General features: G+C 37.0%; 1 protein-coding gene across 16 annotated transcripts in view; it reads left to right on the top strand.

The window, feature by feature from the left end:
- PPP6R3 (protein phosphatase 6 regulatory subunit 3) overlaps positions 1 to 16,533 on the top strand; it is an 83,747-nt gene extending 67,214 nt beyond the window's left edge. For 11 of the 16 annotated variants that reach the window (XM_039331276.1, XM_039331273.1, XM_039331278.1 and 8 more), the window contains 9 exons: positions 76 to 130; positions 1,994 to 2,124; positions 4,529 to 4,647; positions 5,361 to 5,508; positions 6,382 to 6,488; positions 7,065 to 7,215; positions 12,151 to 12,168; positions 12,495 to 12,617; positions 15,071 to 16,533. In XM_039331276.1, coding sequence (XP_039187210.1) covers positions 76 to 130; positions 1,994 to 2,124; positions 4,529 to 4,647; positions 5,361 to 5,508; positions 6,382 to 6,488; positions 7,065 to 7,215; positions 12,151 to 12,168; positions 12,495 to 12,617; positions 15,071 to 15,122 — 904 coding nt within the window. In that variant the 3' untranslated portion in view covers positions 15,123 to 16,533. The remainder of the gene's footprint in view (positions 1 to 75; positions 131 to 1,993; positions 2,125 to 4,528; positions 4,648 to 5,360; positions 5,509 to 6,381; positions 6,489 to 7,064; positions 7,216 to 12,150; positions 12,169 to 12,494; positions 12,618 to 15,070) is intronic. The other 5 variants (XM_039331287.1, XM_039331285.1, XM_039331283.1 and 2 more) reach the window with 1 other exon arrangement.

Here is a 16,533-nt window from a genome sequence, read left to right as displayed (position 1 = left end):
TGAAGTACTTCAAGATATCCTACCAAATGATACTTCTTTATTGTTGTTCTGCCTAAATTTGTACTTTGTTCACAGTGTTTCTTTTGATCGTGTATCAGACATCAATTTTACCCTCAATACAAATGAAAGTGTAAGTATTTTTCAGTTTTCTGCTCAGTACAAATGAAAATGAGTACATATCTCTGAATGAGAACTACCCTGCTGGTTGTACTTTAAAAGAGCATAATTTTAACAATAGAAACTACTGCTGCATGCTTTACAGAAGGAATAATTAGAGGAAACATTTTGTTATGTATAGCAATAGCACATAGATTTATATAGTGCTTTATAGCCCTCTTTAAGTGGTTTACAGAGTCAGCCTATTGCCCCCAACAATCTGGGTCCTCATTTTACTGACCTTGGAAGGATTGAAGGCTGAAATGAACTTCTCTTTCCTTACATTTGATTTCCTTTATCATGAAATCAATCGATATCTTTCCAAAATATGGGTGGGAACAAGATCCTCCGCCTGGAGCAAAGAACATTTTTTTATAACAATAAGAAGACTAATAATACCTTCACAGTTTTCAGACTGACCTGTTTTCTCAAAAGGGATAGAGCTTTGCTCCCTTACATGCAAATAACACAACAAAGAGCAGGAGAACCTGGAATTCTTATGTTCTTATTTTAGTGTCCCCCCCCCCCCCTTTCTCTATTAAGTTTTACTAATCTGAGAGGGAGGGACATGACACATTTTGGTCACAGTTTTATATAAAACAGGCTGCTATGGAATGAAGGAATGAATTCTGCTGGTGGATACTGGTCTTCTGGTGATCACATAGGAATAGATTCAACTCAATCTGTGTGCATAATTCTATTTGCCTTGCTTACGTATTCTGCTTCCCTTTAGCAAATAAGGCAGGTGCCCTTCACTCATGCGTACATGTTGAACTGTCACTGATCCCAGTGATCCTTGCTGCTGCATTATTTTAAAGTTGTTCAAAAGGCTTCATGTGCCCAGCCATACTTTAGCGTTATCTGACCCCTCCCACTAGTTTTTAGGAGATAGTTTCTTTTGGCATCAGGTTCCCAAAATATTAATTCTAAGAATGATCCCTGTTACAGAATTTATTTTTAAACTTAGAACTGAGGAAGATGAGGCCCTGGTTTTCCTGATCTCTTGCTGTATTTTATAGGTACAGGTAGTCCTTGACTTAACAACAGTTCATTTAGTGACCATTCGAAATTACAGCGGCACCGGAAAATGTGACCTCTGGCCATTTTTCACACTTATGACTTGTGTAGCATCCCTATGATCATGTGATTTATATTCGAATGCTTGACAGCTGACTCACATTTATGACAGTTGTAGTGTTTCGGGGTCATGTGATCACCTTTTGCAACCTTCTGATAAGCAAACTCAGTGGGGAAACCAGGTTCACTTAACAACCGTGTTACTAATTTAACAACTGCGGTGATTCGTTTAACAAATGTGGCAAGAAAGTCATAAAATTGGGCAAAACTCACTTAACAAATTTCTCACATAGCAACATAAGTTTTGGGCTCAATTGTAGTCATACGTTGAGGAAGTATAACGTATAAGTATTGAATTAAGCACAAGATAGTGTAGAATCAGTTGGGTCAAAATTAATTGTACTTGGTGATTCCCTGTGAGTATGTTATGCCTGAAAGGGGAGGAAGGTGTTCAGAACACAGAGTAAAATGGATTGAAATTTTCCATTGAATTATTTTGAGTGTTCCCACATGATTTTTCACTGCTCCATCAAAGGGAACTGAGAATTCAAATCAAGTTCCTCACTCTTACATTTCTTGTCCTAGGACCACAAAATAAGTGGAGTGATAGTCCATGCTTAGGATATCTATTTCATCCAACCTACAGAAAATTATTTGAACCTTGCTTTACACTTGTGGAGGCTTTTGCTTATTTGCACAACAGATCGTGCATGATAAATGAAACAGTATTTATTAATAGTGCTCTTTTTCATATGTTCAGGGCAACATTGCTTTGTTTGAAGCATGCTGCAAGGAGAGAATACAGCAATTTGATGATGGTGGCTCTGATGAAGAAGATATCTGGGAAGAGAAACATATTGCTTTTACTCCAGAATCTCAGAGAAGATCCAGGTAATCTTAATACCGTAGCAGGAAATTCTATTTTGTTGTTGTTGTAGCTAGTCATGACCCATTACTGAATCTATGTAGGTGACAAAACAAATTTTGACCTTCAGCACTGCATCCTTGTTATATTGCCCAGTGAACCTTTTCTGAGTGGTTAAGAGGCCTTCTGAAATATAGCAGAAGACAACAAAACCCTTCATAGCTTATTATGGCATGGGACTTACATACTTTACATTCATTAATTTAATTCCATCTGTCAAGATATTTAGGATGGTGTCTGATCGGATTTTTTGGGAGCTCACTTTTAAAATTAATACAAAGAAGACTTCAGTCAGTCACCTATTTTCTTGAGCTTCCCACTCACAGCTTATCATATCTAATAAAAAAAAAGATTTTCAGTAGTAGAGTCAAGGAAGTTATAAATTCCTTCTCATGAGAAGAAATGGCTCAAAAGATGACCTGAGGTACATTGGCTCCAAGGTGGTCTTCAGGTGCAATTTCAAGGTGCTGGTTGTCACTTTAAAGCAGCGGTTCTCAACCTATGGGTCGCGACCCCATTTGGGGTCGATCGACCATTTTACAGGGGTCGCCAAACAATGCAATCCGCCATTTTCCCCCCTCGGGGCGGCGCCAAGTTTAGCGCTTCCGGAAGTCGTCTTATACGCCGGCATATACAGTAGTTTAGTTACCGTATATGCCGGCGTATTAAGCGACCCGGCGTATAAGATGACCCCCGTCTTTATCGCCGAGTCGCCTTCCTAGAACATCATCTTATACGCCGGAAACTACCAGTATTTCCGGCGTATAAGACGACTCGGCGTATAAGACGACCCCCATCTTTGGCGCCGAGTCGCCTTCCTAGAACATCGTCTTATACGCCGGAAACTACCAGTATTTCCTGCGTATAAGACGACTCGACGTATAAGACGACCCCCGTCTTTGGCGCCGAGTCGCCTTCCTAGAACGTCATCTTATACGCCGGAAACTACCAGTATTTCCGGTGTATAAGACGACTCGGTGTATAAGACGACCCGCGTCTTTGGCGCCGAGTTTAGCGCTTCCGGAAGTCGTCTTATACGCCGGCATATACAGTAGTTTAGTTACCGTATATGCCGGCGTATTAAGCGACCCGGCGTATAAGATGACCCCCGTCTTTATCGCCGAGTCGCCTTCCTAGAACGTCGTCTTATACGCCGGAAACTACCAGTATTTCCGGCGTATAAGACGACTTGGCGTATAAGACGACCCCCATCTTTGGCGCCGAGTCGCCTTCCTAGAACGTCGTCTTATACGCCGGAAACTACCAGTATTTCCGGTGTATAAGACGACTCGGCGTATAAGACGACCCGCGTCTTTGGCGCCGAGTTTAGCGCTTCCGGAAGTCGTCTTATACGCCGGCATATACAGTAGTTTAGTTACCGTATATGCCGGCGTATTAGGCGACCCGGCGTATAAGACGACCCCCGTCTTTATCGCCAAGTCGCCTTCCTAGAACGTCGTCTTATACGCCGGAAACTACCAGTATTTCCGGCGTATAAGACGACTCGGCGTATAAGACGACCCCTGTCTTTGGCGCCGAGTTTAGTGCTTCCGGAAGTCGTCTTATAAGCTGGCATATACAGTAGTTTAGTTACCGTATATGCCGGCATATTAGGCAACCCAGCGTATAAGACAACCCCCGTCTTTATCGCCGAGCCGCATTCCTAGAATGTCGTCTTATACGCCGGAAGCTACCAGTATTTCTGGCGTATAAGACGACTCGGCGTATAAGACGACCCCTGTCTTTGGCACCGAGTTTAGCGCTTCCGGAAGTCGTCTTATACACCAGCATATACGGTATATTTTATTTACATACTCTACCCAGAATTTCTTGACTAAATCCCTGGCTAAAATTGTTAAATGACTAGATTTTTTATTCCAGGGCCTAGTGACTCTTTCAAGAGTCCATATTCGCCTGTATGATTCCTTTGAAACTTGCCTGATATTATCTAAGTGCCAAACATAACAGAATGTCTAGCTTCACTATGTTGTTTAAATACACTGTAATTGTTTTCATAGAATTACCTGTTAAGGTTTATCAGTGTGACTCTTGAAACAGTGACACCTGTAGGCTCATGCTGAAGCCTGAAAAAGGTTGAGTATTTTAATGCATAGCAGAGAACGTCTCTGCTTGCATGAGGGCAAAGCACTGTGTAAAACATTTTCTGAAAACTACTGTTGAATGGTGCTAAAATCAGTGGATGTTCAACCATAATGTTAATGAACAAGGGGGAGGAATCAGTCAGACCTCCTCACTTATTCTTAATCCTCCAAAGTTTTTAATTAATCTTTAAAAATGGTTACATAACAAGTGAAGAAAATCTTAAGGGAGGAAATTCATGTTTTATGTCTCTTTCTTTAAAATAAAAAGTTCAGGCAGTACAGACAGTGAAGAGAGTACAGATTCTGAAGAAGAGGACGGAACAAAGCAAGACCTGTTTGAATCAAGCACCAATACAGAAGACAAGATGGAAGTAGATTTGAATGAAAGTAAGTAGCTTTTATCGCACTGTTTCTCATGCATTCAGATACAAGTGTAGGAATTGGACAGTACGTACTGGCATTTTTTCATTTGTTAAAAAAAAGTGGAAGCCTTTGGCCTTAATTTTTTTATTATTTGTACTTTTAAAAATATTTAATAATGTTATAATTAATGTAGCATCTGCACTTGGTTCATCTGATTGGTAGTAAACCTCAAGTTAACTCCATAAAAATAAAAGGAAAGTATTTTATATTGCTTCTGTTTACGGTTGTTACTGCCTCAGTTGGACCAAGATGGACCAAGCTCTGAACATTTAATATATCACAATGCAAGGACAATGTATGGATGTACAGAGGGATTAGGAACATGTGCACAACTCCTTCCTCTCTTAGTACTCCTTCCTCTCTTAGTATTTTTGGTTGTAGTAGGTGGTGTGTGTAGTGAAAGACTGTCTGTAGACATTTTCTATTACAAATGAAAATGCATAAAATGTAAAGGATATATGGAAGTGTGCATATTCTAAAATGACAATTTTTGAGGAGTTGCTTAAATATTATAATGGTAGACTGAATAATTGTAAATGGTTCTATTTTTTCTCAATATTCATAAAAGTAATACAGTTGGCAAATTCTTCCTCTGACTTTTTAAAACTTAAACAAACTGCCTTGTTATAGACTTAGTATTAGGAACTGATATATTTCTAACGTTATGATTTTTTCAGCACCTAACTGGTCAGCTAACTTTGATGTTCCTATGGAAACCACACATGGCACTAATCTGGATTCTGTTGGGTCTGATGTGTGGAGCACAGAGGAACCAATGCCAGCAAAAGAAACTGGTTGGGCTTCCTTTTCAGATTTCACTGTAAGGTAGGAAAGTTTTGTGTTTCTACAAAACCTACAAATGAAATTAAAGAAAAACAAGAAAAAATATATGTTTTGTTTTCACATATTTTATATTTGAAATGATTAGCTTGTTAGTTTGCTTTAGCACCTTGTAAAAGGCATCTGTAGTGATAGATTCACATGTTTAGGTGAAAAATATCTGTGATGGTGCAGTTTGAGGGGAAAAATGGTTGGCGTCATTTGAATTGCAAGTCAGCTTTTTGTGACTCATCTGGAAACCACATTGCAGAAATTCATCAGTAAAATGCTGAATTGTAGTATCAATTTTTCCTGCAAAAAACTTATTTTACTGAAAAAATCTCAGTCTCTAAAAATAAAAACCTCACTGAACCATTTACTTCATTGCAAATTCATTTTTGTATAGAAAATCTTGGTTAGGATAAAAGAAGCAGCACTAACATTTTCTTCCCTGGCACTTCAAGAAGTGCTTCTGTCTTCATTTTCTTTCTATTCTATTCTCCCAACCATTATCCTCCTTTTTTCTGCGTCTCATTCTGTTGAACATTATATTTTTGTTTTCTGGATTAAAAAGGTAATCTATAGCTGAATAAGCCATCTGTTTTTCTTTCATGTCCTAATCAAAGGTAAGGATTCAAAGAAAAGATAGTTTAGCTTTCAGGATTTATGCAAACTTCTATAAGGTCCAAATGCTAATTGATATTTAGATTACCTTTATTTGCTGCTCAGTTACCCACAAGCGCAAGTATGCTTTAGAATCCTGTTCCAAATAGTTAGCATTATCATACAGAAGTGACCAACTGAAGTCTGTCCTGTGTACTCCTTGCAGAAAATAATTGAAAATGTGATTCATCAATTTATTTTACTTTGTTTTTAAAGTTCAAAAGATTCTTTGAGAAGTAATTCACCTGTGGAGATGGAAACCAACACTGAACCAGTGGATCCTCTGAATGCAAATGTAGCTGCCCTTGTGACTCAGCCAGAAAGTAAGAACTCAGAATTATTTTAATTAATAATGTGTGGTCAGCATATTCCACTGATAAGAGAATGCCATTTTACAGGAAGTTGGAATTGGTTCTTCTCTGGAGTTGTGTCTGCTATACTCCTAAGCCTGCCCTCTCTTATGAAACCCTGGCTCCATCAGCACAGCCTGGGCAGAGATGATTTTTGGCCCCAGTTTGGTAGAAAATGAAAAGGAAATATTAGAGAATTTGACAATGATTTACCAGGGTTTATAGTTTCCGCAACTGTTTCGTTTCTCTGACATAGGTTCTGAAGATTTTCATTATTTTTGTTGGGTTTTTGTTGATGCTTTAAATGGAATTTATTATTTTTTAATTTTTATTCATTAAATATTTATGCTTCCCATCTCCCCCTTCTCACGTCATCCAGAGTTGCTTCTGTGACAATAAGCTCTCAATAACAGTTCACCAATTGGTTAAATATATAAATGTTTATCCCACTTATTGCTGACAATTCTATACAGCTCAGCACAGAACAGAAGAATAATGCAGATATTAAAATATAAAAAGTAATTGTCCACTTTCATTGTTCAAATTCAGATGTAGGAAGTATTGCAATGGAAGCTGGTTCTGATGGAGAAGATGATACAGAAAACGCAGATAAAGTGACTGAAACAGTAATGAATGGCAGCATGAAGGAGACTCTTAGCCTTACTGTAGACGCTAAAACTGAAACGGCTGTCTTCAAAAGGTGAGGCATTAAACTTTGCTGCCCTGTAAGTTTAAGGAATTTTCATTAATCATATTATAAAGTGGCCTAGTGTTGCATTCTCAAACCATTTAAAACATAACCATTTGGCACAAGCTTTCTGTGAAATTGGAATTTAAATATGGTTTTGATTGCTAAAGTTCAATCAAATGAGGTATTTTCACTGAGTATCGTTGATCAAATTTTTAATTTTAACTTGATAGTTGCTATTTTTTCTGATGTATTAGCCTCTGAAGTCTTTTCTGTGCTTTCTCTACCTCTTTGTTATTTTTAAAAATAATTTTCTAACCTAGTTATGAATGAATTATTGAAAATAATTGACACCATGGGGATGATGCAATAGCCACAGCAACGCCTTTTTTTTTCATCTTGTACTTTATGTAGGATAGGGTAGAGTAGAGTAGAGTAGAATAGAATAGAATAGAATAGAATAATAACTTTATTGTCACTTTGAATGTACACTAATCAGCATTAAAATGAAATTTTGTTGCATACAGCTTTGAGATAGTTTTATACATTTAGCAAGTTTCATGTTCTCTTTAATTCACCTTTTTAGTCAAAGTTCTGGCCTGAATATTAGCATGCTCTTTTTTTGGTCCATGCCTTTTTATTATTTATACGCCATCTAATTTCCAACTCTGGGTGGGTCACAAGTGAAAATGTTCAAAACAAAGAAAAAAATGAAGACTAGAAGATGGCAAAAGTGACAAAAATAGTCTGGAATGAAAAAGAAGTGAATACACACAATCCAAAGAAACCACGTAGGTTTCCTTCAGTAGACTAAGGAAACAGTGTTACCCCAAAGGCTGAGAAAATATATAACCCCCACCCACTTTTATTTCTTTATTTATTAAATTTATTTGCCACTCATCCTGTTTCAAAGTGATCTGGGCAATTGTAGTTATGCCTAGTTATGCTTGGTCCCTAACTGATTGTTATTATTGTAGCATGAAAGGTCATGGATTGTTCTCTAATATTCCACTTTCTACCACTCTCTGTGCTATGGATGGCATCACTACATTGCACATAAAGTGGTGGCCGTACTTCAGTCTTTCATCTATATGGGTTGTTGACTGCTAGGGAAGGCTGGTTGTAGAGGATGGAATCTCTGCTTCCTAGAATTTGCTGTTTGTTTACAGAAATAATTTTTTATGATAACAGAGCAGACCTAGTCAAGATGGGAAAGCGTGATCAGTACACATTAGATCCTTCCTTGGAGGGAGATTGGAGGATTTAACATGAATGTTGGAAACTTAACTTTAGTGCCAATTTTTTAATGTTTAGGTTTTAATTGATATATGTCTTATGTTTTAATTGTTAGCTACCCAGAGTTTGTTATAAGATGGATGGCTAGATAAATATTATAAATAAATAAATAAAATAACTATATCTATCTATCTATCTATCTATCTATCTTCCTCTCTCTTTCTCTCTCTCTCTCTTTCTCTCTCCTTTTTTCCTTCCTTTCTTCCTTCCCCGCCCATTTCTCCTTACAAGGCTTACAAATTATGAAACAAATGAAAAATAGTTAAAAAATTAAAGGATTAAAACAAAATATTAAACATTAAAATATTAAAAACTGCACTAAAGCCATACCCTACAAGAGCCAAAATATGGATGGGACACGGTTGAGATCTTACTCCATCAGCCGCCTTCAGCAGTGAGTCCCCCTGTCCAGGCCCCAGGTCAAGCGGCAGAGCCAGATTTTGATACCCTTCCAGAAGACCAAAAGGGAGGGGCTAATTCCCACTTCTGGTAGTGGATTGTTCCACAGAGATGGAGCCAGTTTCCTTAGCAGACAGGATCCATAGCAGGCCCCTTCCACAGGCATGACTGAGGCAGGCGTGTTCCATTGGGGATAGACTGCTCCTCAGATACCCTGGACCCATTCTATGTAGGACTTTAATTGAATCAGAAGTAAGCTGTCAGCCGGTGCAGCTCATGCAGATTTGAAGTAATGTAGCAAAAGCGTCCTACTTTAAATTATTTAACAATGATAATGAAATATAGTAAATGGTATAGTATAGTATATAGCAGTGGTGGCGAACCTATGGCACACATGCCAGAGGCGGCATTCAGAACCCTCTCTGTGGGCACACGCGCCATGCCCCGGAGGTGGCAACCATCCCTCTTCAACCAGCTGCCTGCTAACTCGCTGAGGTCCCACATGACCAGATGCATCCCAGCACCCATGTGCTCGCTGGCCTCTGTGTGCAGGGGCTGATGGTGTTAGGCATCAGCTGCCCTGGCCCCTATCTCACCTTGCCCTGTGACAATGGCACCCCCGCCCTGCCTCACCTCACCCCACAAGACAAGCCTCCTGCCCACCACCCCACCTGCCAGAGACCCCCTGGATCTCTCCCAAACCTCCCCGGCCCTCACAGGCGTCCTCCCCATGAGCAACATCGAGGTGATCATGCTTACCTTGGCCACACTACCCAATCTGCCATGACCACCACAGCCACGCCTACCCAGTGGGCCACGCCCACCTGGCACCCGGCAGTAAATAAGTGAGTTTTGGGTTGCAGTTTGGGCACTCAGTCTCTAAAAGGTTTGCCATCACTGGTATATAGTATATCTGAAATACAGAAAATCTGGGGCAGGGTAATCAGAAATGCACATTTAAATAGAATTAAGTTCAATTAAGTTTGGTACTCAAAATGTATTTCTGGGCTTAGAATTATTTAATTATAAGTAAATAACCCCATGACAAGATTTGTTTTTACATTCTTGGGGCCTTTTGCTGTTTGTTTGTTTGTTTTTGCTATAAGGTCTGCTTAAAAAACAAAATACACCCTACAGGTGAATTTTACAGGGACAATATGTTAAAACAGAAAATAATCAGGCTAATAACTAATATGTATATATTAGATATGAGAATGCAACAGAGGATAGGATAGTACTTTTATGCAGGTTAAACAGCCAAGTTGTGAAACTGAGTCAGCTTAGATGAGGTGCAATGAAACTTGAATGCTACAGCATTTGTAACTCAGTTCCCCTTTGGTTTGTTAATTAGGGTGTTTGCAGCTTTATTAAACTGTGAGCTCTCAATGACTACTTAGAAGTCCCGCAGAGAGAATAAATGTTCTCTCAAGAGACTGGCATTTCGGCTGCTACATATTTTTTCGGATTGCCAGCATACTGGAGGGTCAAATATTAGGCGAGGATCTGATTCTTTCTGTTTGTTCTAGTTTGAATTTGAGGAGCCTGGCTCTATAACTTCGTGCTCAGTTATAGAGTTATAGTCTCACAGGATCTTTAGTTTCAGCCTCCATTTGTATATCTGGATTTGATCCCCTCTGTTTTGAAGATCAAAATTTACATACAGAAGCAGCTAATGCCAAATATTATTGAGGATGTTCTAATTTTTACAAAGAGAATCTGTTGCAAAATTATCAAGAAACTGAATTTTCTTTTTGTACTGGTACAGAAGTAAAAGGATTTTATTTTCAGAGTGAGTAGGTGCAGAAGGTGATCATTCCAGCTCTTAGATCAAGCCAGAGGTTTGAAATTTTAACTTTTCACTTCTTTTTGCAGGGAGCATATTTTTTCCCGCCAACCACGAACAGATTGCAGCCATAAATTACAGTAAATGTTTGACATATTACAAAAATTATTTCAAATTCTAAATGTATCAGCAGGAAAGATTTCAAAACTGCAGTTAATCTTTATTCTTTTATAATGACTAAATTATTGTTAGACCTCTGTCCTTATTTATTTATGGGACATGTGCCCTCCTATCTCATACAACGACTTTAGGAGGCTCACAACAATTCATATTTCCAGCGTTAGATACTTGCTTTTGCTGAGGAAGAAAGATTGGTTTTTCTTTGAACTTTTCCTCTCCTCATGAAAACAGGGTAGCTAATATAAGAACAATCAACCCGGTGGCTTTCTTTCTTTTCTCCTTCCTTAGGACAAAGCTTTTGGTAGAAACACTTTTTGTGTTTAAAGCATCCTAGGTTAAACCTTGCCATTGCTATAAAAGACCAGAAAAAATGGTTTGAAATAATTCATCCTCCCAGTAGACTATTATACTTAATAGACTGGTTGGGATAAGGCATTTTCCTCTGTTGTTCCTTTTCTGTTCAGTTACTGTTTGATTTATAATTTGACTCTGCTAGTTTCATCACGCTCCAGATCTGGATGGGTGATTTTTCTTTTACATAGGAAAAAAAAAGCTTGCTTGCATTAGCTCTGCTACTAGACGAAGTGGAAAGAGATTCTTCTGCATTAACTAGTTTGTTCACTATGAAATACCAGTGCTAAGTCCATCATCTTTTCTTTCATTTGTATTAATTTAGGATGTCCTTTTGTTTCCTCATAAAGTAATCCAAATGCTGGATGTTTTGTGTACTTGTTTTGTGAACAATAATTGCTTAAGCAAACTTCATGTAGATTTTTCAACCCATGGATTGCTGTTGGTTTACTTCCTCGTTTTTCTGAGGTGCTTTTTATTGAATAGTGCAGATGTATATGAATTGCACCCTTTGGATACTGGAAAAGACACATATGTAAGCATCTGGTTTTCAAATGTTTCGGTTTTCTTCATTCAGGAAAGCTCAGAACAGTTTATACTCTTTCATGAAAATTGAGGCTGGCTTCTGGTAACAGATTGGTTGTAAACTATTGTTGAATAATTCCCCTTCAGTCTGCAGTTAGTACCTGTGATTACTGAATATTAAGCTTGTGAAATCAATCCATAGGTGTCCAAAGAAAAGCTAGGTTTTAAAAATGTGCCCCAACTGTTCTTAACAGTAGAAATTGTTTAAAGAATTTGGATAACAATACCACTAGCATTTTTGTCGCATCCTAGATAGACTTGATCCAAACATTCTTTTTTGTGGGAAAATCTTGATAGTCTTTTTTATATTACTTTTCTGTTTTTTCCACCCTTCCCCTTCACTGTGGCTTCAGAGTGTTGAAATCCTATCGGTATGTACTGTAAAGGATCATTCATGTGTTTTTTGTTTTTTGCTTTTTCATTTTGGGCACCATTTACATTCTTTATTCCTCTTTTTTTACTACACCGTCCTGCATTTTTTTTTCTTGTCCAATTCCTTTTTAATAAACATAAACTGATGGGAGTGATGAATGTCAACAGAAACAACAATCTTGTGCTTGTTTTCCATGTTTCAATCATATTTCTAAAATCTGTTTGCATGTGACCTCTGGATCCCTTCCCCCAAGTCTTTCATTATTGCATGATGATACAAACATTTAAAGCACAAATGAAGCTGTAATTTTTATTTATTTATTAGTGAGGAAGGAAAACTGTCTACCTCGCAAGATGCTTCTTGTAAATATGTGGTGGAAGAGAATGCAGATGCTGGAGAAGAAAGTCCTGCAGCTCCGCAACCCACTTGCAGCAGCCTGGAGCAGAGGTACCTGTTGTTACCAAGTCATTTTTATATTGTGATGTGTGTATGTATATGCAATGTTTATAATCTGCCTTATAACCTGCTCTTAGAATGCCTTATATATGGGCTTTATATAGGTTCTGTTTTCACCCTTATAAACTTTTTATAAAAAAAAATGGTGGAGGAAAAAAAAGAAAATATGGGTGCATGTAGTCATGAGGTACAGACCCAGCTCTATAGATCTTCCTTTCAAAGAAAGATATTTTATGGAAAACCATGCAGATAAATGAAAATATGAATATGTATGGCAACCTGCTCTCAACTATATTGGAGACTCCTGGAATGATTGGATATTCTACATCCTATAGGACAGGGGTCCCCAACCCCCAGGTTGTGGACTGGTACCAGTTTGTGGCCTCTTAGGAAATCAGGCCGTGCAAGCAACAGGTAAGCAGGCAAACCTTAATCTGCTCATGCACAGAATCTAGGTTGTGTGCAAAACCAACACACACACACACACACACACACACACACACACACACACACACACACACGGTCCATGGAAGACAGTTTTTCTTCCGAAACTGGTCCCTGATGCCAGAATGGTTGGGGACTGCCGCTGTAGGATTCCAGCACTCTGAGCAGAGTTTGAGAAGTTGCTATGTTTTACCATCTCGTTATCTGCGTGCTTGTCCACATATGGCAGAAAGCTGCAAAGAGACCTCTGGGCATATTGGAGAATATTATCTCCTTACAGGACTAGAACTCTGAATTAGCCTTCATAGATTTTCTATCCAAAGTATTAACAGTTTGCAACAGCCTCTTGAGTCTGGGATGTAATAAAAGAGGCTGCTCTGGCAGTTGTAAGTTTGCTACTGATATACTTGTTATGTACTCGTATTGGTTTTCTAATTTTTAACAGAGAAATGATATGTATTGCTACATTGCTTTTATTTATGTCTGATGTTAAGTATGTATCTTGGAGATGGGCGAAAGCAGCTTAGCTAATGTCTTCTGGGAAGAATAGGAAATGCACAGATCAGGCAAAGCTTTTTTCTTCTCCACTCCTATGTAATAAGCTAAGAGCATAGCTTACAATGATAAGCAATAAGTATGTTCACTTTGTTTATTCTAGCAATTAGAAATGCAACGTGTGTTAAATATTGGTTGTACTTTAGGAACATTGAAAAATACTTGACTATTATAGCTTTCTCGTCCCCATAATTAATTATAGTTTCTGTTTAATCAGTCAATCTGTTTATTACAGCCATAAGGCCAGACATATTCAAAATGTATAACAACAGTAACAATTTTACTTCCATATTTACAGGATATAAAACCACCAAGCAAGTTTAATAAAGAATATAGTGAATTTCGCTGAATTTTTTTTTGTAAATTGCTAGTGCTTTAGAAAAGCACTTCTTTAGATATATAAAAGCTTACAGAGGGTTGTAAATGTTAACTTTCTCTGTACTGATATTAGGATTTCGTTAATATTCAACTATCCTTTTATATATATGGTGAATTTATATTTAGAATTAGTAACCAGCTTTGTGATCTGAACTGAGAATGAAAAATATCTAGGATCCTTAATGTTGCTGAGTTAGAGGTATATATATACCTGGGGGGAAAAAGTGCTCCATTCAAGTTGGTTGCATTCCAGATCAAAATTCAAACCAGTGTGATTCATATTGTGACGAAACAAAAACTTGAATCTAAAAAACAGTCTCTTGATCTCATTCCAAGAGTGGTTGAATTGGGGATCCAGTCTAATTATTAATCGGCCATCCAACTTGCAGAAATGGGCTCAATTTTGTTTTAATATTAAAACTGAAAAAAAAACATATGAAACAACTCCTATGTGATACAAATAAACTTCAGAAAAATATAAACATCTAATTAACATCTCCAAGAATATATCTAATTGCTCCTTACTAAAATAAAAAATATAAATAATTTTACTGCATCTCCAACAATATAAATACAGTGAAGTCATTGCTAAAATATTGCTTATATTTATCATTACATGATTTATACAGTAGTACCTGACAGAATTATATGGCGCCAAAAGCTCATCATATTGAGGAAACACATTTTCCCAATTTGTTCTTGTTTTCCAACTTTTTATTTTTAAAGAGAATTGGTAGTAACCAATTTCTGAACTCTGTTTTGGCAAAATGGATCAGGTAAAAATGCTGATATTCTATGGGAATGACAAGCAATCTATAGGGCCAAATTTGAAGCCTAAGCTTCATGTAATGATCTCCAGTGTGTTCTAGGTCATTTTCCGGGAAGTCAGGGAAAATTCACAGGGCAAATCTTCATTGTAATGTGAATTCTTTTACTTTACAAATATATCAGTGCCATAAGTCTATTCCATCTTTTAAAAAATCCGTAACTGTTTAATTAACTGTTTTTCAGTGTTTAGAATCATTGTGCACTCTTCTAACAATTTGATGCTTCTTTGATCTCCTTAGGGCTGATCAACAAACCATTCTAGCAGAGGCATCTGTTAATGGCCCTGTATGATATGTGATATTGACTGGTGATAACTGAAGAATATGAACTGATTTCAAGGATGTGATTCCTGAGGATTTCATCTAGAACCTATTGGAGCCAGTCACTGCTGCATTTAATTTCACAAGTGATCAGGACCAGCAACATTTATATTCTAGATTTTGAGACATTGTACAGAAATTCATAAGTGTAAAAATTGCACATTGAAGAATACCAAGAAATTTTTGCGTATGTTTATATTGTATTGTTCTAAATGATGGGTGGTTGTGAAATAAGAACTTGCCACCCAAGTAACATTAGTAATGATACTATAGTTAAAAATGGCTGTAAGAATAGTTTTATATAAAAAAAAGTGAATACACAAATCTAATGTATTTGAGGCATACTATTTGACAATTAGTGACCAAAGTATGTAGCAATTTTCATAATTTTTCACCCAAAATATTTTTAAGTCTATCTTTCTTTCATTTTGGCAAAGAATTGTTCAAATGCAATGCCCTTTAAATGTTTGGTTGCTTTAGATTTAAAACAATGATTTAAAAAGAATTTTGGTGTTTGACATACTACAGCAGGCTTTCAACTGGTAATTGTTTTCTGTATTGTTTAAACCAGATCAAAATGTAAGTCTATCGGTAGAGATTTTAAGTATTTATTACTACAGCTTAGTTGACAGATTGATGTTACTGTAAAGCCATATGTTCTGTTAAGTCTTGTTTGCTTGAAACAATACCTTACAGGTGAAACACTAGAATATTTTGAAGTGCACATGGCTTGTGTATTTTTACAAGACTCACCTTTTTTTAACCCATTCACCAAGATGTACTTTAATTTAGAGCATTGCAAAATTACCCATTTTGAAACAATCTTCATATTTAAAACACTGTAATCCTTTTGACAAATCAAATAAATATAACAAATGCCCATGCTGCTCTTGTAATTAAAGTTCATGTTTTAAAGATGTAATGTCTTTAAATATCCAAATTGGGCACTTGAGCATGTTAATTGTTATATTTTCACTGTTTTGATCTGTGTGAAGATTTCATTTGTAAGTTTTAAACCAGTTTTTTTTCATAACTGGGTTGTGTATATATATATAGTGATTATGGAAACTAATTGTAATTTATAATTTTCTATGTCATAAAATTCCAGCCGCCTTTTCAAACAGAAGCAATATAATGTATATTGCCACATTCTTTGGTGGAAGGGTTAAAGAACACCTCTTGCACTTTAAGGTGCAAAATCCACATTTCTTCCTTTCAAAAGAAGTTATTCATGTATTTTTACATCATATGTTTTCCTGACCAGTATTTAAAAGCCAAAAGGATACTCTAAACAATGGCCAATGATTTATTTTAGAAAGTGTCCCAAGCTATGTGCCTAATATTACATTGCATACAGAAATAAAAACAAATGTATACTGGTA

The sequence above is a fragment of the Crotalus tigris genome, unplaced genomic scaffold, assembly GCF_016545835.1.
Source record: "Crotalus tigris isolate CLP2741 ecotype Arizona unplaced genomic scaffold, ASM1654583v1 scf7180000024436.1354646, whole genome shotgun sequence".
Classification (NCBI taxonomy): Eukaryota; Metazoa; Chordata; class Lepidosauria; order Squamata; family Viperidae; genus Crotalus; species Crotalus tigris.
Note: the sequence above shows the minus strand (reverse complement) of the source record. Positions and strands in the feature narration are given on the sequence as shown.